Source organism: Cucurbita pepo, chromosome 13, assembly GCF_057944985.1.
Source record: "Cucurbita pepo subsp. pepo isolate OVF chromosome 13, ASM5794498v1, whole genome shotgun sequence".
NCBI classification, from domain to species: Eukaryota; Viridiplantae; Streptophyta; class Magnoliopsida; order Cucurbitales; family Cucurbitaceae; genus Cucurbita; species Cucurbita pepo.
This window is the reverse complement of record NC_141810.1, coordinates 3,170,399-3,195,104: the sequence shown is the minus strand read 5'-3', so window position 1 is coordinate 3,195,104 and position 24,706 is coordinate 3,170,399. Positions and strand designations below refer to the sequence as shown.

The window sequence follows — 24,706 nt, the reverse complement described above, 5'->3', positions numbered from 1 at the left end:
ACCCCGCAAGCTGAGTGTCGGATTTGAACAAACGTGAAGCTTGGATTTGAAAAATTCAAAGAGAGGTCGAGAAATACTTTTCATGAAGATGTCAGCAACTTGGAGATGGGAAGATACATATTGTGTGCCAAGTTTGCCAGTGATAACAAGTTCTCGAAGGAAATGATAATCTAGTTCAACATGTTTGGCCCGCTTGTGAGAAACGGAATTAAAACTATAAAAAAAAATAGCACTTTTGTTGTCACATAAGAGTAAAGGCTGCTGTGAAATAGGGATCTTGAGGCCATGCAAAAGATGCGTAACCCAAAGAAGTTCAGCAGCAGTCGTGGCAAGAGCAAACGATACTCAGATTCACAGCTGGAACGTGAGACAGTAAGTTGCTTTTTGGCACTCCAAGAAACGAGATTGTTACTAAGATAAATAGAATAGCCGGATGTAGAACGACGAGTATCGAGACAACCAGCCCAGTCAGCATCTGAATAAGTGACTAGCGTACTAGGAACAGTGGATGGACGAAAGGTAAGACCAAAGTGGAGTGTTCCTTTGACATAGCGAAGAATACGTTTGACAGCAAGAAAGCGATCTGCAGTAGAGACATGCAAGAATCGACTGACAGAATACACAGCATAGACAATATTTATACGTGTAATAGTCAAGTACTGAAGGATGCCAACAAGAGATCTAGAGAGTAGGATTAGAGAAAGGAGAACCATCAGCAGGTGTTGGGAAACAACCATGGGAGTGTGGACTGGTTTGCTATCGAGCAACTGAGCATGAGTAAGAATATCTCGAGCATATTTTAACCGACTAATAAAGAGACCATCAGGAGTGAGTGAAGCTTCAAGACCAAGAAAGTAACTGATAGAACCCAAATCTTTGGTAGCAAACTCATAATGAAGCTTGCGAGTAAAGCTGTCAATAAGAATGAGTTGTTGTCGGTAACAATAATGTCGATTAGACTGAATTTTTATAATAATATTTTTATTTTTATAATCAATTTAACTTAAATATTTTATGGTTCGATTAGACTGAATTTGTTTCATTTTCCGAAAAAAAAATAAAAAAATAAAAAAATAAGAAAGTGTATCGATTTAAAAGATGAAAAATAAAAGATCAAATAATATTATAACAAAATACTTATAAAAATAACTTCATATTTCATAGCATAAGTCTATTGTTTAATATAGAATATATATATATATATATATATATATATATATATATATATATATATATATATATTTTATCGATAACAAATATATTTCTTTTATTAAAAAATATGGAGTGAACAAAAACAAAAAGAGGATAAAAATTATGAAAATGTATAAGTATGCATTATATATATCTACCAATATTGTTTAATTTATTAAGATTCGTCGGTAAGTCAATCATATATTGTTTAAGACTCAATAAATAATATCAAATTCTAAATAAAATTATTATTAAAAATTAAATAACTAATTACGACTTCAGGAGATAAATCCCAACCGTAAAACGATGCTAGACGTAAATGAAACAAGGATACAAAAGTTATAACCTTACATATAAGCCATATTCTCAATATAGCATGAAGCATGAAGTAAACACGGTGATTGTATTCTTTGAAGTAGTGAAATGGTTCCTATATGACATATCAAACATGTTTGGGGTATATTTAAACTTAACATGGTCAAAGAATCATCTCAAGTTAGTCTCATGATCTATGTCTTCAAACATACTCCGTTCTATCATAAAAGTTATTGTGATGTCCCACATTGGTTAGGGAGGAGAACAAAACACCATTTATAAGGGTGTGGAAACCTTCCCCTAGCTGACGCGTTTTAAACCCTTGAGGGGAAGTCCGAAAGGAAAAGTTCAATGAGGACAATATCTGCTAGCGGTGAATCTGAAGCGTTACATTTATACTTTAAATTCTAAACAAACCATGTGATACCCAATCGTAAACGCTTAAAGAGAACTCAACATGACTACTTGTTTAAGTATACTTAGAACTCATCTAGCATGATTTCATAGCTCCAATTCGCATCAAAACTCTCAAGTTCTAACCATGGACTCAGTCATATACTATATGGCTAACTTCCTAATTTTCCCTTGAGACTTGCTCACATTTTGCAAGGCCATATATTCAAGGAAATGTCGAGACCTCGTTCATTGCTTAAGAATCATTGGTGCCTTATTCAACACACTAATTATCGAAACTACACTATAACACCAAAATATTAGCACTCTGGCACATCTCTAGAGCTAGTTAATTTCTTGAATGGTGTTGCTGATTTGGTAGCGTGTAGGTCTCCATATGAAAAAAAAAATTGGAAATGAATTTATTACTACAATTACATTATTGCTTAAAGGGTGAAACCGAGGGATTTACCTAGAATATTATTCTAATGACATGTAAGAAAACATTATCCCTCGAATATTATTCTAATGATCTGTTTAGAATAATATAACGTGTAAGAAAACATAAAGAGTGTGAGCATTTTATATTTGTCATCTTATTTTTGTTTGTTTTTTAAAAATTGTTTTATGAGTATTAGGGTGTTAAAATAGTTATTCCAAGAACATGATCAAACCAAGTCAACTAAATCGGTATTTAAAAACAAATTATAAAATGATTTTCATATTAAAATTTTATTTTTATTAATTTTATTTTAATAAATTATTCGAATAACTCGAATCAACTTAACATGAGTATTTTATGATTAGCTTAAGCCGAATTCATTATTGGATTGAAAAATTTTACCATCCAAATAATTAAATTAGAAACCTATTCAACCAAAGATATTTATTTGTTTAGTTTTGTGATATTTCTATATTGATTTGATTAAAATTTAATGAGTTGAATATGGGTCGAAGAGAATAACTCAAAATTAATTCTCATTTGTTCTTTTGATATTTTTATTAAAATTTTTCTTTTATAAGATATTTTCTTAAATTATGTTTAAATCGAATTGAAATATGACCTGCAATTTTATTTTTCAAAAAATAAAAAATAAAAAAAGGTATATCGATGGTTATAATAAACGGAATATATGGTAACATTTTGCACATTTAAAACAAAAAAGATTAAAATTATGAAAGAAGATGAAAATTATAAAAATGTATAAGTATATATGTGTGTGTGTGATGTGTATATATGTATATGTAGGTATGTATTTATGCATGCAGATATGTATTTATTATATAGGCGCGTGTGTGTTTTGTGATACATACATATATATGCACAGGGACGGCACAACCATATTGTAACGACCTAGATCCACCGCTAGTAGATATTATCTTCTTTGGACTTTTCCTTTCGGGCTTCCCCTCAAGGCTTTAAAACGCATCTGCAATGGGAAGGTTTCCACACCCTTATAAGTGGTGGTTTGTTTTCCTCTCCAACTAATGTGAGACATCACAATGCACCCCCCTGCGGGGCCAGCGTTCTCGCTGGCACTCTATCCTTCCTCCAATCGATGTGGGACCACCCCCAAATCCACCCCTCTTTGGGGCCCAATGAATGATATGATTTTGATACTATGTGCATACATACTAAATAATAGACGACAATTCTAAAGTGGGACCATAACATCATGTCATACACTCGTTTGTCCAATCTCATAATATATCCATATGGTCTCTAGTCCACCCAAGGACCTCGTTGAAGCACAAAATCATTTTCGCACATGATATCATGTATGGTCTAGGGATATTATGGTTCTATAATTGTGACCGGATGCATACATACTAAGGAATAGGTGATAATCAATGTTGGATCATAATATCATGTCATGATCCGGGAGATCACAAGTATGGCAACCTCATAGTGTATTCATCCAAAGTTGGCTATGAAACAGAAGTCTTGATAAGAGCCTCTACTTTATTTCCATACACGATACCATATACTCGAAACAGATTGAATTCTAAGTAAGGTGTAATTGTATTGAGACTAATCTGAATCTACCTCATTGGTATAAGAATGTGTCCCATCTATGATTACTATACAATATGACAAGTTGTGTCCATTAATATAATTATTACAAGCTAGTCAATTTTTCGTGAGCAGTTTATAATTATAATCAAGTTAAAAGTTTATTTTACCCATACAATTACATTTCTCTAATAAATAATTTTTTTTATGATCTAATAATAAACTAAGTTTATAAGGTGGCATCCCATTTTTCAAATTTGGAAACCGGGCTAAGGGAACTATTCAACTACTTACCTTATATGGAAAAAAGTGAATTTCATTTAGTGAAATTATTATTTCACTCCTTGTTTGGTCATGTCCCGAAAATGGTAAGCATGTTCAATTGGTTACAAAAGTCATTCTCACCCATGCAAATCAAGAGATAGACTTGTAGAGGTAGAAATTCATAACTCAGTTAGGATCAAGATCAAGATGATCATCATATTAAATATTAATTTTCTCAATTAATTGATTTAGTGTAGAGTGTTTTTAATTTTAATGTTTTTTTTTTAATTTTATATTTAGTTATGTTGTTTTAAAGATATTTTCGAACATGTAAATCCATGACAATGTTTTATGATAAAGTTTTAAATGTTTATTTCCGCACAAGAGAATATGTTACGATGAAGGTAGCGACTTTAGGTTAGTAAAAATATAGGATCCTTACACTCACTCATATACCATAGAAAAACCTTTTAACAGGGCACCTAACTTTCTCATGAGATCTCATATTTTGCAAGGTCATGTATTAAAAAAAAAATGTCAAGGTCCCGTTCATTGCTTAAAAATTATTGATGCCTTACTCAACACACTACTTATTGAAACTACACTACAACACCAAAATATTAGCACTTTGGCACATCTCTAGAACTTGTTCATTTTCGGAATTGTGTTGGTAGTGTGTAGGTCTCGACATTCAAAGGCTGAGAGCACATCAAGCCAAGAAGGAAAACCAAATTAGCTTGATCACAACACATCTTCCATTCAAACTCCTTGTAAACTTGTTGGAATTTCACAGTTTTAGAGGTTTTCAAGTACTAACTTAAAATGGCTATTATATACATAATGTAACAACTTTATGTCGAAATAATCATTTGAGACGTATTCATAAAACATTGTCATAGATTTAATGTTTAATAAACAATCTTTAAAACAAAATAACTTGAAATTAAAATAAAAATAAAACATAAATACCCTACAATATCATTTTATGTTTCAATGGTAGATTATTATTTTGATGATTTTGAGTTGGAGTATTACTTTAAGGAAAAGACATTTTATCTATATCTTCTTTAAATTTTTCATTACCACAAAGTCTATCAAAAAGGAGGAATTTCAACAGAGCATGACTTCAACTCAACATTCTCAATTGGCAGCTTATCTTCAGGAAAGTCACATCCACCGCTTTTCGCTGCTTTAGTTAATGGAGCACATGGCGGCGGATCTACATCGCTACTGAATCCCTCAACATCCGTACAGTTCCACTGCAACTTTTTAGGCTTCTTCGACAATCCAATCTTCACATTCGACATACAAATATTCGTGAATGGATCTCTCGATATCCCTGCCAAATTTGCCGATATATTAACATTCTCAGCCACCACATCTCTGTAATTAATGTTCTTAATCACCGGTAATGCTGAGGGATCAAACTTGTCATCTGCATGCGATTTGTAGTCTCCAGTCATCCAAAAGACGTATTTCATCATGGATAGAAACATTCTTCGAACGAAAATGTCCTTGACGAAACCACCTCGTCCGCGAGCGGTTTTGATTCTGACAGCAGACTGTGTATTGATTGCAGTGACGTTTTCGATCCTGACGTTGCGGATTCTGCTAGACATTTCGCTGCCAAGGGCAATACCTGCAGAATCTGGTGAGATGCAAGTGAGGCGGCGAATGACAAGGTCCTCGGTCGGCATTCCAAACTTGATACCATATTGGTCCCATCCGCTCTTGATGGCAATGCAATCGTCACCGGAGACAATGTAACAGTCTTCAATTCGAGTGTTGGAACAAGAATCTGATAAATTGAATAGAGAATTAAGGAGAGGGATTGACAAAGAAAAGAACCCTAAGGTTTTAAAAATTGAGAAGAAGGGAACCTGGATTTATTGGGTCAGTGTTAGGTACAGTGATGGGAGCGAAGATAGTGAGTCCTTGGATAATTACATTTCTGCATTTTCATCCCACCAAACCAAACTAAATTAAAAATAAATCATAATAATATATATATAAATCAAAATTGCTTTTAGTTGGGAATAATTTGAATGGTATATTATTACACGTTTTAATTTTTTTTTTTTTTTTAAACATAATCTTAAAATAAAATATAATGGGACCAAGTGAAATAGTCAAACCTGCTATAAATCCGATGGACAAACCAAGAAGATGAGTTGATCAAAGTGAGATTCGATATCTAGATTTGATCAGAGTACATGATCTCGATCACATATGGTCGTGTTTCCTTGAGTTCCCATTTCTTAAATTTTTCCCACCAAGAAGATTCTTGCCCGTCGATTGTACCGTTGTTACCTACACCATGTCACCAACCCAACTTTATTTTCTATAAATGTTTTTCCTATGTTTTCATTCACTTTAATTTTTTTTATTTAATTCATTTTTTTATTTAATTCCGATTGCACGCAAGCCTATAAAGATTATAATTTTGCAAACCATTTAAAAAAAAATTAAAATTTTAAAAGGTAAGAGAAAAATAATCACCTGTGATAACCACATCGGTGAGATTAGTTCCAAAGATGAGGCTGCTGTACCGTCCACCCGGAGCATCTCTTCCCCTCCCATAAGATGGGAGAACTTCCACGAGTGGCCATTCTGATTCTTTCTATAACCATTAAATTATGAGGAACAAACTTAACTCATTTATTTTCTATTAAAGAATAAAATTCAAATCACCACGCACAAAGTTGTTAGCTATATAAAAATAAAATACTCAATAGGTCGAACCTGGGATGCAAGAATTTTTGCTTCTTTATCGATAAAAAGTGTGAAATGGCTAGTCAGATTAAAACTTCCGGTCAGCCATTTCCCCGGCGGTACGATCAATTGAGCACCACCATCCGCCGCGAGTGTGCTGAGATGTTCAATCGCTTTTCGGAACGCGTTAGTATTTGAAGTTACTCCGTCGCCGACGCCACCAAACTCAGTCAGTAATGTCGAGTGTTTCCGGCAATTGATGGCCTGAAATTTCAGAGTGTTCGAGCTTAGACGCGGATTCATAGCGTCTACTGTGGCTAAGCTCACCAGTGCCAGTACGATCACGGCTGAGATTCTCGCCGCAACAACCTGTTGAACAAAATCAAAGATGATTCAATCTCTTTTTGTTTCTTGATAAAATAATGTTGAAAACGGCAATTAGGTTTATTGGTTCATGGTTGTGTTGGTTCCATGAAAGAAACAAAGTTTTTCAATCAACCAATCTCGGTTTTGAACAAAAACTCAGAATCATTTTAAGTAATCGGAAAGAATAACCAATGAAAAGTAGAATAACAAGCCAAGCCGAGGATCCATAGAAAGAAAACAAAGAAAAAAAAGTGAAATTCAAAGAAAAAAAAAAGAAGAAAAATTACATTGATTTTTGTGGGTGTTTGAGGAAATTCCATGTTTAATTTTCTTGGTGAGTTTATGATTTTTAGATTAGAGGGAAAATGATTTTATAGGATAATTTAGGAATAAAAAATAGGAAAGGGATTTATTACTATTATTACTTTTTTTTTTAAGGGGTAAAAATTTGGGTTGTAAATGAAATGGTTGGATTAGTCTAAAATATTAGCCCAACAGAACTGTTTAAGAAAATATAACTGTAAGGAAACATAAAAAGTGAGATCGTTTTAAATTTGGCATCTTGTTTTTGTTGTTTGTTTTTTTATAATTATTTTATATATATTAGATTGTTAAAATAGTTACTCCAAGAACATGTCAAACCAAGTAAACTAAATCACAATTTAAAAACAAATTAACAAAGATTTTCTATATTAGCGATTTATTTTTATTATTATTTTTAGTAAAATATTGGAACAACTGATATTTTATGGTTAGATTAGACAAATTCATTTGGATTAAAAATGTTTACCATTCAAAAAATTAAATTAAATCTAAAACATGTTAAATCCAAAATAAATCCAAAATAATTGTTTCTTTAATTTTAAATAATATTTCTATATTGATTTGATTATATTTTTTAATTAATAACACATGAGTTGAATATAGGCGGAAATCCCTCCAAATAGTAAGTATAACTCAATATTAATTTCTATTTATTCTTTTGATATTTTTGCTAAAATTTTCTTTTATATTTTTTTTCTTTATTAATAAATTTTCTTAAATTATGTTTACATTATTTAGACTATTTAATACCAAAGTCGGTTATCTAATATAGAAATTAGTTTTTTTTTTAACAATAAAAAATTATTATTAAGTGGACTTAACTTTTTAATAAAACAATATAAAATGAATATGGTAAATTTTTCACATTTAAAAACAAAAGAGATGAAAATTAAAAAATGTATAAATATATGCACATGGTGAGACACAATGATATAGTGATTCATGCATGTCATGGTGAGGCACGACTCACGTTTGAGTGACACTGATGGCCTGTAGACGCTATGATTTTGATCCTACATGGGTGCATACATACCAAAGAATAGATGACAATTCTAAAGTAGGACCATAACATCATGTCATACTCGTTTCTCTCATCTCATAATGTATCCATATGATCTCTGGACCACCCAAAGATTAGTTTACGAAACAAAGGTCTTGTTAAAACACTGAATCATATCTAGAGATATTATGGTTCTATAATTTCAACCAGATATATACATACTAAGGAATAGGAAATGACAAAAATTGGATATGAATCTACTTCATTGGTCTAAGAATGTACCTCGTCTATGAACACTAGTGATTATAGGGTACGTTGTATCAAATTTGGTCACCTCAACTCTATCATGTCCATGTGTTTTAATTATGTCTAATACCAGCTCTAAAACTAAATGCTATCTAGAAATAAAGGGAATGCATTTTTCATCCTTGTAGCGAACCATTGGAAACCAATTTAATTTTATTAAAAATTAAAAGAAACATTTAATATGAAAGTAAAAACTCTACCTTTTTTGTATTTTAACCGTTGAAGTTTCTTCCTTTATATTTATTATATCATTGAATAGTATTTTGAATATTTTAAATTAAATATATATTTTTTTAATTATTTTAATATATTTAATATATTAAATATTAATTTAAACGCTTCAAATTAAATCTTATGAGTTAGCAAGGGGACACCTAACTCCAATAATGATACAAAAATTTATTAATAAAATTAATTAGTGTTTAGGACACTACCTAGCGTTACACTCTTAGGTACTCTATGACAAAGTGTGTCCATTATTATAATCATTGCAAGCTAGTCAATTCTTCGTGAGTTCATAATTACAACTGGATCAAAAATTCATTTTACCCCTACAATTACATTTTTTGTCTTAATATCATTCATTCTCTAATGAATAATTTGTTTATAATCTAATTATAAATTAAGCCCGTCTCGAGACATTGAGAAGGTGGGATCCCATTCTTCAAGTCTTGAAATTAGCACTTAAAGAAACTATTCATCTACTTACCTTATATGGAAAAAACTGAATTCCATTTCATGAAATTATGTTTCGAGCTACCTATTTGATCGAGTCCCCAAAATGGTAGACATATTGAATTGGATACAAAAGTCATTCTCATCCATAAAAAATCGAAGAACAACACATAGCATGTAGAAATTCATAATTCAGTGAGGATTAAGATCAAGTCACATATGATCATCATGCAAAATATTTATTTTCTCAATTAATTGATTTACACAGAGAAATTAAATATTTTGTGGTCCAAGTCTTATACAAACTTAATGTATAGGATAACCACACTCGCATGCCTCCACATGAATAATTTGGATCAAATCATTTGTAACGATTTTAAAATGCGGAGAATCAATAGTGTTGAGCATATAACAAACTCAACCTTATTCGTTTACTACAAACTCTTTAGATTATCACTCGAACGTGATCCTCCAGTAAATGAAGTATATATTGTTTAAGACGGTATTAATTGCACTAACCAAAAATTAGAAAAAGAAAAAGAAAAAGAAAAAGAAAAAGAAAAAAAAAAAAAGAAGTCGTCCCACGTCGCTTAAAACTTAGAAGTGAAGGGTTTGCTTCCCCGGTAAAAGGGAGGTCCCTCACATCATTTTAGCATCCCGCTTGAACGGTTCGAATCCAGTCGAAGAAATCATTTTCTGATAGCTCAAAGCCAGCATTTTGGCTAATCTAACTTGGCTCTCATACACTCGGACCATTTCCTCCTAGTTTCAATTCTTTGGAAGCGTTTAAGATTAGTATGACTAACTTTTGGCTACCTAAATTTTTGGCATCGAGTTCAAATTATTTATGCATAATTAGGTTTAGTTAGTTTAAATTATTAGGGGTAAGTTTTTATGTATAACTAGGCTTAGCTAAATTAAATAATTAGAAATAAGCTTAAAATTATTTTATGCAAAATTAGGTGAGTGAATCCCTGTAGTAGTAAAAATTTATGATTTTATAACTCTTTAGTCATAATTAAATTTCTGCGAGCAGCCGTTAAGTAGCACTAGCATCAAGCATCAAAGATTCGTAGTAGCTTTGGCCTAGGTCAACTAAGTAAGTGGTCCCACTCTTGTTTGGTTATAATTGTGTGCTGATTAATGACACATGCCTATGGCTTTGCATATGTCTTATGCTTGTATATGTAAATTGTTATGAAATGAGATGTTACGTGAATGTTATGCTATATGTGTTAAATTGATATGTTTATGATATGATATATGGTGATGCGATATATTGAAGGCATGCTCGGGTTATGTTATGTAACTGTTATGATATATAATATGTTATGATATGTGAATTAACACGTGCAAAGATATTGTAACAGCCCAAAAATAAATAAATAAACAAATAAAAATTATTATTAGGTATAAAAAAAAATAATAATAATAAATTAATAAATAAGTAAATAAATAAAAAAAACCATTATTCCCTCTTTTCTCTCCGGTAAGTCACTTCCCCAATAACCTCTCCTCAACACCTCACAATCCTCCCAAATGAAACTGAAATGAAAAATCTCAGATTTGAGAAAGCTGACATGCCTTGCATCAAATTTATACGAGATTGGTCGACAGAGATGATCAAGATTTACCTGGTAGAGGGGAGAGAGATTTGAGATTTCTTGTAAGTTATATCTCAGATCTCCTTTTCTTTTATCCAATTATTTAGTTTTATTTAGCAATTTAATTAGAAAGATACGTCATGATCAATAGCAGAAACAAAATAGAATTGATTAAATTGGCGGAAGTAATTGCCAACCTAATTGAAAAAGTAACAAACAAAAATAAAAAGAAATGATTAAACAGATTTAACTCATCAGAATTTCTTCTCTCCAAAAACAAGCACAAAAAGGGTTTAGATTAAATTTTGTTTTGGTAGAAAGAGATATGTTGCTAAAAAGAGATATTGCATTTGAAGAGGTCATTAGTTTCCTTTTATTTTATTTAATGATATTAAAAGTCATTCTCGGGAGAGATAATTAAAAAATTAAAAGAAAGAAAACACAGTAATAGACAGAGAGGGAAGACTGTGAACATAATTGAAAATTATCTGGAAAATGTTAAAAGGGTATTAAACACCATCAGAGAAAATAGAATATCCGGTAAATTTTAATGAGTATTAAATGGTTTGTATGAAAATAATACTATAACAAACATATATAAATATTTCAACACCTAACTCAAGCAAAGACCCTAACGTTCAAGACTCTAACGTTCGCATGAAGTATAACACATGGGTCAACATAAATTAGAGAAATAATTTTATAGAGTTCAAACTTGAAACTGATGTCATGAGCTCACATAGGTTGACTTGGAGTTCAATGGACTTTCATCAAGGATAACGACGGAATCGAACTTTCATTAAGGATATATTCGTGACAACGACTTAAGCTAACCAGGTAAGTGACCTTACTATCGGCATGGTTATTTTTTGATGTTGACACGTGCCCTGTGGTTCTGCACGTGTCATATATATTGATATGTGTGAATTGTCTGTGGATCGATATGCTTCCTATATGTTATGTTATGTTATATAATATGTGGATTGTATGATAATAATTATGGTACGATGTGCTCTAGGAGATGTTTGAGATAGGATACGAGAAGGATGCACAAAACAAAATGTAACGATAGGAGTAAGATACGTTCACGAAACGTTAAGGTTAAGTTACATACCGAAGTGCTATGGATAGGAGAGATTGATGAAAGAATACGGTTAGGTTATGGGTAGAAAGGGATAGGTTTGTGATAGATTGATAGAACGATAGCGTTAGGATACGTTCTGGTGATGATATGACTAAGGTACGTCACGTAATGATATGTCTGTGATAGGTATAAGAACGTTAAGGCTATGGTAAGTTAGAGAACGATATGACTATGAAGTGTTTACGTTATGACTTGGTTATGATATGATACATTGTATGCTAGATGATTGTGCTTAAGTACGAAATCATGTGAACGTGAATGTATGTTATTTATGCTGCTTAGTTGATGTGATATGAATGCATGTGACGATGTGTGGCCCTTGTACGATTATGGCTTGTTGTATGAGTATTGAAATGTAACTTAATGAATTGTATGACATGAAATACGGTAAATTGCATGATACATAACCCCGCTAGGAATATGTATGATATGTAACGAAAGGAGAATGAGAATGACATGTAAGCATGAAAACGTGACACGGGGTTATGTTCATTAAATGATGACTGTAGAACTAGTGGAACCTCATGCATATTGTGTGATCATGTATATGGGGGGATACCCCTATCCCATCACGAGGGTACGGACGCGTACATCCAAATGGCAGGACAACGATCGTTGTGCCCTACATAGCGCTGCTGTGACGGTTTTAGTTTTAACGGGTCCCGGTGGGCCCCCAGAGCATGCCCACCGGCTAGGGACAGTGGCCCAGCGGTGTGCGAACTAGCTGGTGAGCCCATACTCTCACGTATGGGTTGCGTGTAGAGTATATGGTACACGTCCACGATTACCTGTTAGGATTACACCATAGGGAAAACGAAACGAAACGAAATGAAACGAAACGAAACGAAAGATAGGTCCCATCATTTCATTGCATGTGATTGTTGCATTTAACCCCTATAGTGGGGTCACTTGCTGAGAATTTCTTTAATACTCAAGCCATGTGCTACTACATTTTTCAGGATTAGGGCAAGGCATTCCTGTACGGCTGACGACGGCATCGCAACTCGAGATCATGGCACATGCATAGGATAGTGGTATTTATTTTCTTAGTCTTAGGATAGAATAGGATGTTTTAAACTTAAACGCTTATTTATTTTATTTCGGGTCTTTGTTGTGTCGTTTTAAAGATGTTTTCGAAACACGTAAGTCCATGGCTGTGTTTTAAGATAAAGGTTATGTTTTATGGAATTTAAATGAAGTCTTCCGCATTCAATGTTTATGGTATGTATACAGTAGCGACCTTAAATTAAGTAGAAAATTTCGGGTCGTTACAGATATGATAAGTTATGATATAGTATATGACCATAACACATGCATCAGGTCGTTGTACTTATTTTCTTAGACTTAGGTTAGAATAGGGTGTTTTTAATTTTAATGTTTATTTATTTCATTTAATATTTCATTGTGTCGTTTTAAACATGTTTTCAAACACGTAAGTCCATGACAGTGTTTTAAGATGAAAGTTATGTTTTATGAAGAAGTTTATATAAAATATTTCTGCATTCTATGTTCATGATATGTATATAGTAGAGACCTTAGATTAAGTAGAAAATTCAGGGCCGTTACAATTGGTATCAAAGCTCTAAGTTACAGATTTTGTAAACTAGCTTATGATGGAGGGCTTTGCATGTTCTATGGTCCCACTGCTGATGTCACATCACCGTCTAGTATGTCATGCGTAAGATAAGAAAAGGAAACATTATTGATTGCATATGTTGTTGCTCCTTAATCATTATAAAATATGACTTATAATTGATTTTTGACACTATTTACTGGGTTATAGTTATCTTAATTGTTGTTGGCTTAATTCTATGTTTATTATAAGGTAGAATATGTTATGATTACCTAAAATGTGAATGTAAATTAAAGTATTGATGATGTTTAGATTTAGCAAGGTTGGGAAGCTATAGTTTAGTAAGCTACTAAATGCTAGTATGTACATGAAAATGATTTTGCTATGGAAGGTTAGATGTTTCAGTTAGACGTCTCGAACATAGTTAAAATACGCAACATTATGACAATAGAGATGGAAAGGAATGTACCAATGTAGACTAACAAGTAAGTAGTTTCGAATGAAAATGACCAAAGAAGCTTGATGGACGACGATATCATAGTCTGCTATAGATATTAAAAGCGGTAGTGTCGAAAGAAAATTTCGTCACTATGAAGTATGTAAATATGACATTAAAGTGTTGGTATAAAAACAAATTTTTATTACTTAGAGGACAATGTAATGCAAGAAATTAATTAAATATTGATCTAGTTAATGGAAGGAAGTAAGTTTGGACAACGTGAAAAAGTTGAAATTAAGGTTGAGTTAAGTATTTTAAGGTGAAGCACGTGAGCCACAAACCTACTACACGAATTCTTTTGCAAATGAAATTTTAGACATATGAAATAAATTTCAACCGAAAAACCATGCTAGACATAGATGAAACAAGGATATATAAATTCATAACTTTACATATAACGTCTATTCTTAATGTAGCAGTTGTAATCATGTTTAGACAAACATTTTCTATAACCATGAATGATACAAATTAAAGCATGAAGTCAAACACGTGTTTACATGATTTGAAGTAGTGAAATGGCTCATAGGTGATATATTATTAAACATGTATAGGGTATGTTTAAACCTAATCGGGTCAAACAATCATCCCAGGTTAATCTCATGATCTATGTCTTAAAACATGTTCAATTCTATGTCTTAAAACATGTTCAATTCTATCGTAACATGTATATTTTAAGTTCTAAGCAAACCATGATGCCCACCTATAACACTTAAACGGAATTCAATATAGTTACTTACTTGCTTAACCATACTTAACCATACATTGTATATCGAGGCCGCTATATCATTAGTGTCATCGACGAGGATGGGTTTCAGGAAAGTTGTAACGTCGAGACACACACATTTGTAGGTGTATAAAAACTTTACAAGACTGTCGACGAAGAGGAATCTACTAGAGGAAAAACAATATTTTATAAATTTTTTATATTTTCATTACATTTTTCATTACCATTTATTCCATAGAATTTAAAAAAAAAAAAAAAAAAAAATTTACTAAAACGAGCACGACTTCAATTGAACATTCTCAATTGGTAGATGATCCTCAGGAAAGTCACATCCACCACTTTTTGCTGCCTTAGCCAGCGGAGCACATGGCGGCGGTTCCACGTCGCTACTAAATCCTTCAATTTTCGTACAGTTCCACTGCAACTTTTTAGGCTTTTTCGACAATTCAATCTTCACATTCGAGACACATATATCTGTGAACGGATCTCCTGAAATTCCCGCCAAATTTGCCGACATTGTAACATTCTCAGCCACCACGTCTCTGTAGTTAATGTTCTTAATCTCTGGCAACGCCGAGGGATCGAACTTATCATCCGCATGATCTTTGTAGTCTCCAGCAATCCAGAAGACGTATTTCATCGTGGATAGAAACATTCTTCGGACGAAAATGTCCTTGACAAAGCCGCCTCGTCCGCGAGCAGTTTTGATTCTGACAGCAGATTCTGTGTTGATTGCAGTGACGTTTTCAATCCTGACGTTGCGGATTCCGCCGGACATTTCACTACCAAGGGCGATACCTGCAGAATCTGGTGAAATGCAAGTGAGACGGCGAATGACGAGGTCCTCGGTCGGCATTCCCAATTTGATACCGTATTCGTCCCATCCACTCTTGATGGCGATGCAATCGTCACCGGAAACAATATAACAGTCTTCAATTCGAGTATTGGAACAGGAATCTGTAAAATTGAATGGAGAATTAGGTAGAGGGATGACGAAAAAAAAAGAAGCCCTCAGATTTTGTAGGTGAAGAAGTAGGGAACCTGGATCGATTCCGTCGGTGTTGGGTACGGTGACTGGAGCCAAGATGGTGAGCCCTTGGATAATCACATTCCTGCTTTTCACCGAACCAAATTAAAATATATATATATATATATATTAATTCAAAATATAGAGTAAAAATTTGAATCAAATACTATTCAAGTTTGAACAGAGTGTGTGAGAAAGTGACAGAGTCAACCTGCTATAGACGGGATGGACGAACCAAGAAGGAGAGTTGATCAAAGTGAGATCTGAGATTTGAATTTGATCAGAGTACATGATCTCGATCATGTATGGTCGTGTTACGTTGAGCTCCCCTTTGTGAAACTTATCCCACCAATAAGACCCCTGCCCGTCGATCGTGCCGTTGTTACCTATATCATGTCAACATTCCAATGTTATTTCTCTATAATTTTGCTAACCATTTTTTTAATAAAAGAAATGTTAAAAAGGTAAAGAAAAAATAAATAATCACCTGTGATAACCACATCGGTAAGATTAGTTCCAAAGATGAGGCTGCTGTACCGTCCACCCGGAGCATCTCTTCCCCTCCCATAAGATGGAAGAACTTTCACAAGTGGCCATTCCGATTCATTCTGCACCGTTAGATTATGAGAAACAAATCTAACTAATTTAGCTTTGATTTAAGCATTAAAATTCAAATCACCATCCCAAGGTTATTAGCTTTATAAAAATAATATACTCATATTCATAGGTCCAACCTGTGACGCAAGAATTTTAGCTTCTTTATCAATGAAAAGTGTGAAATGACTTGTCAAATTAAAACTTCCTGTCAGCCATTTTCCTAGCGGCACAACCAATTGAGCACCGCCATCCGTCGCCAGTGTGCTGAGATGTTCAATCGCTCGACGAAACGCATGAGTATTTGAAGTTACTCCATCGCCAACGCCACCAAACTCCGTCAACAATGCAAAGTGTTTTCGACAATTGATCGCCTGAAATTTCAGAGAGTTCGAACTCAGACTCGGATTCATGGCGTCCACGGTGGCTAAGCTCACCAATGCCAATACAATCATAGCCGAGATTCTCGCTGCTGCGACAACCTGTCAAAAAAAGAAACAGAAGATGATTCAATTTCTTTTTGTTTCTCAAAAAAAATAATGGTCAAAACTACTTTTGAGTTTATGGGTTCATCTTTGGTTACATTTTGGAATTTTCTCCAGAAAAAGTAAGAATTTAGGAAAAAAAATGTTCTTCAATAAATCCAACCAATCCAAGTTCTAAACAAAAACATATAATGATCTTTAAAAAAAAAAAAAAAAAAAAAAAAAAAAAAAAAAAAAAAAAAAAAAATGAAAAGTAGAAGAACAAGCCAATCCGACCTATCAATTCAAAGAAAACAAAAAACAAAAGGGAAATTCAAAGAGAAAGAAGAAAGAAATTACATTAGTTTTTGTGGGTATTCGAGGATGATCCATGATGAATTTCTTCCTGAATTTATGGTATTTAGAACAATGGAACAAATGATTTTATAGGATAATTTAGAAATTAAAAATAGAAAAGAAATTTATTTTTATAATTATAATTATTATTTAGAGGGTGAAAATTGGGTGGTAAATGAAACCGTTGAATTTACATGAATAATAGTCAAAAGAATGGACAGGTTTTAAATTTGGCATCTTGTTTGGGTTTTTTTTTTTGTATCTTTTTTAAAATTGTTTCACTAGGGTGTTAAAATAGTTACTCCCAAATTAATTAAATTCATATTTAAAATAAATTATTAAACGTTTTCTAATATTAATAACTTGAATCAATTTAACTTAAATATTTTATGGTTAGATTAGGCTGAATTCGTTTTATTTTTCAAAATAAAAAATAAAAAATTATATCGATTTAAAAGATAAAAAATAAAAGATCAAATAATATTACAACAAAATACTTATAAAAATCACTTTTGTTTTATATACAACTTTCCTATGTGTTTTATCAATAGCAAATATTTTTTTTAATTAAAAAATATGGAGTGAACTATGGTAAAATTTTCCCCATTTAAAAACAAAAATAGGATAAAAACTATAAATATGTATAAATATGTATACATGCATACATATACACATATATACATATATATTGTGTAGATGTGTGTATATTATATATATATATATATATATATATATATATATATATATATATATGATTATGCGACTACAACATTTGCGTAGCTCCGAATACACGCATTGGATCTCTTCCCTCGATGTTCGGAATCGCTTGTAAATCGTTAATTCGTCGGGTGGTGGCTTATTTCTAACACTCCCCTTACTAGATCAAACAGATAAAACTTCATTGAATGAACAAACTTCTCCCTCCCAGACAATCTAATTTCATATATGTAAGATGCGGAAGGTATTTCCTTCTTTATTTCACTGAACTAACTGATATATAATCTGAGAATCACTGTGCAACATGATGGAGATGCGATTGTGCTTTGGCTATATATATATATATATATTTATAATTACTGTCGTACTCAATCTTATCTATATACTATAGATTCTTTAGTTTATCAAGATCTTTCAGTAAGTCAACCACATATGGTTCAAGACTACACGAATTTTTCATACAATGAATAATATCAAATTATAAATAAAATAATCAAAATTATTATTAAAAATTAAATAACTAATTACAACTTCAAGACATAAATCCCAATCGTAAAACAATGTTAGACATAGATGAAAGAAAGATACATGAGTTCATAACCTTCCATATAAACCCTATTCTCGTAGTTCCAATCTTGCGAAGACGAACTTATTATAATCATGAATCATACTAAATTAAAGCATGAAGTAAACAAGGTGATTACATGCTTTGAAGTAGTGAAATGGCTCGTACAAAATTCTTACTCATTATCATATTCATTTTCTAAATTCATACAAAATTCTTTTCATTTAATTTCGTTCTTTTCATTTAATTTCTAGTTCGAAGTTAATTAATTTAATTTCTAGTTCGAAGTTGATTATGATCGAAGTGAGGTAGGATAGCTTTGGGAGGGATAATGTAAAAATATTTTAATCATTTTTTTCTTACTCATTTTCTAAGAAGGTGGCTAAATATTATAAATCCACTTGAAATAACTTATTTTCAAAATTAAACTCTTCTTATTTTTGTTTTATAATTTTTTAAGAAAAAGATATTTTATCTATATCTTCATTAAATTTTTCATTACCATTTATTCCATAGAATTATAGAAAGAAAAAAAAATGAAGTCTCTCCTAAAAGGCAGGAATTTCAACCGAACATGACTTCAATTGAACATTCTCAATTGGCAGCTTATCCTCAGGAAAGTCACATCCACCGCTTTTTGCTGACTTAGCCAATGGAGCACATGGAGGCGGATCCACATCGCTACTAAATCCCTCAACATCCGTACAGTTCCACTGTAACTTTTTAGGCTTCTTCGACAATCCAATCTTCACATTCGAAACACAAATATCCGTGAATGGATCTCCCGAAATCCCCGCCAACTTTGCCGACATAGTAACATTTTCGGCCACCACGTCTATGTAATTGATGTTCTTAATCACTGGCAATGCCGAGGGATCGAACTTGTCATCCGCATGCGATTTGTAGTCTCCAGTCATCCAAAAGACGTATTTCATCGTGGATAGAAACATTCCTCGAACGAAAATGTCTTTGACATAACCACCTCGTCCACGAGCGGTTTTAATTCTGACGGCGGACTCTGTGTTGATTGCAGTGACGTTTTCGATCCTGACGTTGCTGATTCCGCCGGACATTTCACTACCAAGGGCAATACCTGCAGAATCTGGTGAGATGCAAGTGAGACGACGAACGACGAGGTCCTCGGTCGGCATTCCGAATTTGATACCGTATTCATCCCATCCACTTTTGATGGCGATGCAATCATCACCGGAGACGATGTAGCAGTCTTCAATTCGAATGTTGGAACATGAATCTGTGAAAATGAATGGCGAATTAAGAAGAGGTATGGATGGAAAAAAAGAGTCCTAAGGTTGTTAAGGTGAAAAAGAAGGAAACCTGGATCGATTCCGTCGGTGTTGGGTACAGTGACGGGAGCCAGGATGGTAAGCCCTTGGATAATCACATTGCTACTCAAGTAAAAATTTGAATCAAATACTATTCAAGTTATAACTTCCATTTGAAGCATAATCCTTAAATACAGAGATCATGGAAACGGTGTGTGGAGTGTAATAGTCATACCTGCTATAGATAGGATGAACGAACCAAGAAGGTGAGTTGATCAAAGTGAGATCTGAGATCTGGATTTGATCAGAGTACATGATCTCGATCATGTACGGGCGTGTTACTTTGAGCTCCCCTTTGTGAAACTTTTCCCACCAATAAGATCCTTGTCCGTCCATCGTACCATTGTTACCTACACCATGTCATCAACCCAATTTTATTTCTTAATAATTGATTTTTTTAATGTTTTTTTTATCCCACATAAGCAAATTAAAAGGTTAAAAAGATAAGAACAAGAAATAATCACCTGTGATAACAACATCAGTCAGATTAGTTCCAAAGATTAAACTGCAGTATCGTCCACCGGGAGCATCTCTTCCCCTCCCATAAGATGGGAGAACATTCACAAGTGGCCATTCCGATTCATTCTGCATCGTTAGATTATGAGAAACAAATAACTACATTAGATTTGATTCAGAATTAAAACTCAAATCATCACTCCCAAAGTTGTTATAAAAATAATATACTATAAGCCAAACCTGAGATGCAAGAATTGTAGCTTCTTTATCGATAAATAGTGTGAAATGGCTGGTAAGATTAAAACTTCCAGTCAGCCATTTCCCCGGCGGCACAACCAATTGAGCACCACCATCGGCCGCCAAAGTGCTGAGATGTTCAATCGCTTGCCGGAACGCGTGAGTGTTTGAAGTTACTCCATCGCCAACGCCGCCAAACTCCGTCAACAACGCCGAGTGTTTCCGACAATTAATTGCCTGAAATTCTAGAGAGTTCGAACTTAGACGCGGATTCATGGCATCCACAGTGACTAAGCTCACCAATGCAAGTACGATCACAACCCAGATTTTCGTCATGGTAACCTGATGAAAAAAAAATAGAAGATAATTCAATTTCTTTTTGTTTCCCGGAAAAATACTTCTTGAACAGCAATTGAGTTTATGGGTTCATCTTTGTATCGGTTACATTTTCAAAGTTTCTCGAGAAAAAATGTAAATATCTAGTAAAAAAAATCTTCAATAAACATAATCAATTAGGTTTTTGAACAAAAACCCATAATAATTTTCAATAACCCAAAATAAAAACCATTCAAAAACAAGATCAATCGAAAGAAAACAAAGAACCGAAAGGAAATTCAAAGAGAAAGAATTACATAGGTTTTTGTGGATTTTCGAGGATGATCCATGATAAGTTTTCTTTTCGAGTTAATAATTTTTAGACTAGGGAACAAATGATTTTATAGGATAATTTAGAAATTAAAAATAGGAAAGGAATTTATTATTATTATTATTATTATTATTATTATTATTATTATTTAAACGATGAAAATTATGGTCATACATGAAACAACTAGATTTACATAGAATATTAGTCAAATACAGCGTGTATGGAAATATAAAGATTGAAAGGGCTTTAAATTTGGCATCTTGTTTTTGTTGTTTGTTTGTTTTTTAAAAATTGTTTTACGAGTATTAGGGTGTTAAAAAAGTTACTCAAGAACGTGATCAAACCAATCCTACTAAATTTATATCATTTAAGTTGAATTATCGACCTGTGTATAGTTTAATTGAATTGGTTGGTTCGTAGTTTATTGCTAAACTTTTTAAAAAATAAAATTGCATATGATATGATTATATCCATATATTTATTTTAATTTTATTTAATTTCAAAGTTATTTTTTAGATTATTATTCTCCAATAAATTTTAAAAAAATAAAATTCTGAAAGGATCGAGATCACAGAACATTTGGAATGCTCTCGCCCTAAACCCTAAACCGTAAACCCTAAACCCTATATACACCTACACATACCAATAAAACACAATAGACACAAACAGAAAGATTAGGTTCTAAATGGTTCTTTATAGTTTCACAACATTTGGAATGTCCTCGCTCGACCAACTCATCAACTTTCACATGAAAAATATGGAGTGATAAGAGTGAGTATATATTCTGTAAGTAGTCTACCTATGAGATTAGCTCCGAGAAGCTAGTCTCGAGTGTCTTTAAAATGTGAGATGAGATTTAAACAACCTAAATGTCCCTAAGAACATAGTGGACCTCTCCATCATCTTGGAATGACTAAGGTAGCTCATTAGGCTGTTAGCAGTATGAACGATGTTACAGAGTCTCCACCACCCTATCCTCTTTAGTACCCCGATAGTGTTATCACAACCCAAGTTGAACCCAATAGCATCTCGCCAAGCGGTAGCCCTCTAGGAGTTGTACCATAGAGCTGCTACGCCTAGATGGGATAAGGTTGTGGTTAGGTGCCCCAACCTTGTGGAAATGGTAAAGGGCCTCCTGAACGGAGTCACTTTACTGTAAACTTATCCTAAGAGGGAGCGTGGGACCACGTAGGTTGATATAGTAGCTGACCGACACATATGGTAGCTCTAGTGGGAGAGTACGCCAGCTAACCTTCCATGGATTTTGTTCACATTATAGACACCATACTTTAGCACCAGATAATTATGAAGTAACATCTTATTTACCCCAACATGGGGCACTCATATATAACAAGTCTGTCATTTAGTCATCCGTACTCTTACTTCAAGATTTTTTCTCTAATAAAATGGTAGTGCACCTCCACATATTTTGTTCTAGCACGAAACATCAGATTTTCTACTAGACGAATGGTTGACGCAATTAAGTGGTACATGATAGTCAACTTTCTAGTACAAATCCTTCATTAAGAGTTTTAGTCATGTACTTTCTTGAGTTGCTTCAGTCGCTACTCTATACTCCACTTTTGTACTTGACAATGATACTATTGATTATCTTTTGTTACACCAAGAAATTATTTCTAGATCGATCCTAAACACATACCCAGTGGTTGATCTTCGAGTATCACAGTATCTAGCTAGTTTGCAGTTATCACTTCTTTTGTACAAAACATCATAATCAATTGTACCTATGACATATCTCAATATCCGTCGAGTTGCATCCAAATGACTCATGACCCCAACTCCATTTTCAAATTCCTTTGATTGGTTCATGTAGATCTCCCAATCCAACTCTCCGAGTAAGAAACTATTTTTCACATCCATCTGCCATAATTTTAAATTTTTACTTACCACAAGTACTAGCGGGACTTGTACAGTAGTGACCTTCGCCACTAGACTAAACGTTTCATCATACTCTAGTCTGTATTGTTGAGAGAGCCTTCAAGCTACAAGTTGAGCTTTGTATCTCTCGATTAATTCATCATCGGAGTTGAATTCATTATTTAACTAAAAAAAAAATTTAAAATGCAATTAAAATTCAATCTTACTTTTTTAGTAAAAATAATTATAAATTATCCCATATTTTCATTTACGTAATGATATACTACAAAATAATTAATGAAAATTTAAGAGAATAATGTGAATTGACTTTTTCAAAATTATCCATTAAAAACTTTCCATAAAATATTACCTCTAATATAGCAATGACAATCATATTTGCTAGTTTCTCAAGTTCTAAACATTTGGATATTTTCTTTCTAGGTGTAATTATTATTAAGTGTTTGGAATTTGATATTTACGTTTCAATCTCGACTGAATTTAAAGTAACGTTTAGTTGCAGTAAAAACATGAAAGAAAGTGGCGGGAATGGAGACAAAAAAGTCATTTTCGTCCCTCATCTCGAATACTCTTATTTTTTTAATCTACGTCAATAATTATTAAGAGACAGCACATCAAATATAATGGTAAGTTCATTAATAAATTACAATGTGCACGTGCACTGCCATGTCATCTATTATGTCTCTTACGTGCTTAGCTATACACCTACCATATAAGCCGCGTGGATTTGTTTCTATTTTTGTTTTTGTTTTTTTAGAACATCACTTTTAAATTTTAAACTTAACAAAAAAAAAATTAAAAAAAATTAAATTAAATTAAATTAATTTTAGTAGAATATTAAATTATCCCTCTTTAAAATAATAATTTATATTTTATCTGTTAAGCTAAGTTTGAATTGATTAGATAAAAAGTTTATTTGGGGTATATAAGGATGGGTAAGTAGGTTTGGAAGAATCTCTGCGACCAACCCATTTGAAAAACTTGAAACGAGTTCACACCCAACCCTATATTTTAGGTTTAGGTTGGGTTGGACTATCGGGTCATTCCACTTGAGAAACTTGAAACGAGTTCACACCCGACGGTCATTCCACTTGAGAAACTTGAAACGAGTTCACACCCGACCCTATATTTCAGGGTTAGGTTGGGTTGGACTATCGGGTCATTTTTTAAATTATTTTAAAAAAATCATACCTATTCACAATACAAATAAAATTAATAACTAAAATTTCTTAAAATTTCTTAAAATTAATAACTAAAATTTCATAAATTTCAAATATCAAACATTTACACGTTACAACGC

General features: G+C 32.8%; 2 protein-coding genes and 1 pseudogene across 3 annotated transcripts; all 3 read right to left on the bottom strand.

The window, feature by feature from the left end:
• Nucleotides 1–5,153: 5,153 nt before the first annotated feature.
• On the bottom strand, nucleotides 5,154–7,575 carry LOC111808662 (putative polygalacturonase; annotated as a pseudogene). The gene is made up of 6 exons (XR_015411547.1): nucleotides 7,543–7,575; nucleotides 6,920–7,258; nucleotides 6,677–6,797; nucleotides 6,313–6,487; nucleotides 6,058–6,128; nucleotides 5,154–5,975 (listed from the first exon to the last, which is right to left on the bottom strand). The product of XR_015411547.1 is annotated as a putative polygalacturonase (transcript).
• Nucleotides 7,576–15,272: 7,697 nt separating this feature from the next.
• LOC111808329 (putative polygalacturonase) lies at nucleotides 15,273–17,588 on the bottom strand. The gene is made up of 6 exons (XM_023694250.2): nucleotides 17,550–17,588; nucleotides 16,866–17,207; nucleotides 16,619–16,739; nucleotides 16,343–16,517; nucleotides 16,146–16,216; nucleotides 15,273–16,061 (listed from the first exon to the last, which is right to left on the bottom strand). Exons 1-6 carry the CDS (start codon nucleotides 17,580–17,582, stop codon nucleotides 15,373–15,375), a joined length of 1,431 nt encoding a protein of 476 aa, XP_023550018.1. The 5' UTR covers nucleotides 17,583–17,588; the 3' UTR covers nucleotides 15,273–15,372.
• A 1,647-nt stretch (nucleotides 17,589–19,235) lies between these two features.
• On the bottom strand, nucleotides 19,236–21,545 carry LOC111808328 (putative polygalacturonase). The gene is made up of 6 exons (XM_023694249.2): nucleotides 21,497–21,545; nucleotides 20,868–21,206; nucleotides 20,636–20,756; nucleotides 20,347–20,521; nucleotides 20,164–20,234; nucleotides 19,236–20,080 (listed from the first exon to the last, which is right to left on the bottom strand). Exons 1-6 carry the CDS (start codon nucleotides 21,527–21,529, stop codon nucleotides 19,377–19,379), a joined length of 1,443 nt encoding a protein of 480 aa, XP_023550017.1. The 5' UTR covers nucleotides 21,530–21,545; the 3' UTR covers nucleotides 19,236–19,376.
• Between the last annotated feature and the right edge of the window lie 3,161 nt (nucleotides 21,546–24,706).

Bases quoted from the DNA above. Each gene is read 5' to 3' on its own strand.
- LOC111808328 (XM_023694249.2), bottom strand. From the start codon at position 21,529: ATGGATCATCCTCGAAAATCCACAAAAACCTAT. The intron at 20,522-20,635 runs GTGATTATTTCT...GACATGGTGTAG, and splicing joins GACTGATGTTGTTATCACAG to GTAACAATGGTACGATGGAC. The intron at 20,235-20,346 runs GTATGACTATTA...TTACTTGAGTAG, and splicing joins GTTCATCCTATCTATAGCAG to CAATGTGATTATCCAAGGGC.
- LOC111808329 (XM_023694250.2), bottom strand. From the start codon at position 17,582: ATGGATCATCCTCGAATACCCACAAAAACTAAT. The intron at 16,740-16,865 runs GTTGGACCTATG...CTAACGGTGCAG, and splicing joins CTAAAATTCTTGCGTCACAG to AATGAATCGGAATGGCCACT. The intron at 16,217-16,342 runs GTTGACTCTGTC...GGTGAAAAGCAG, and splicing joins GTCCATCCCGTCTATAGCAG to GAATGTGATTATCCAAGGGC.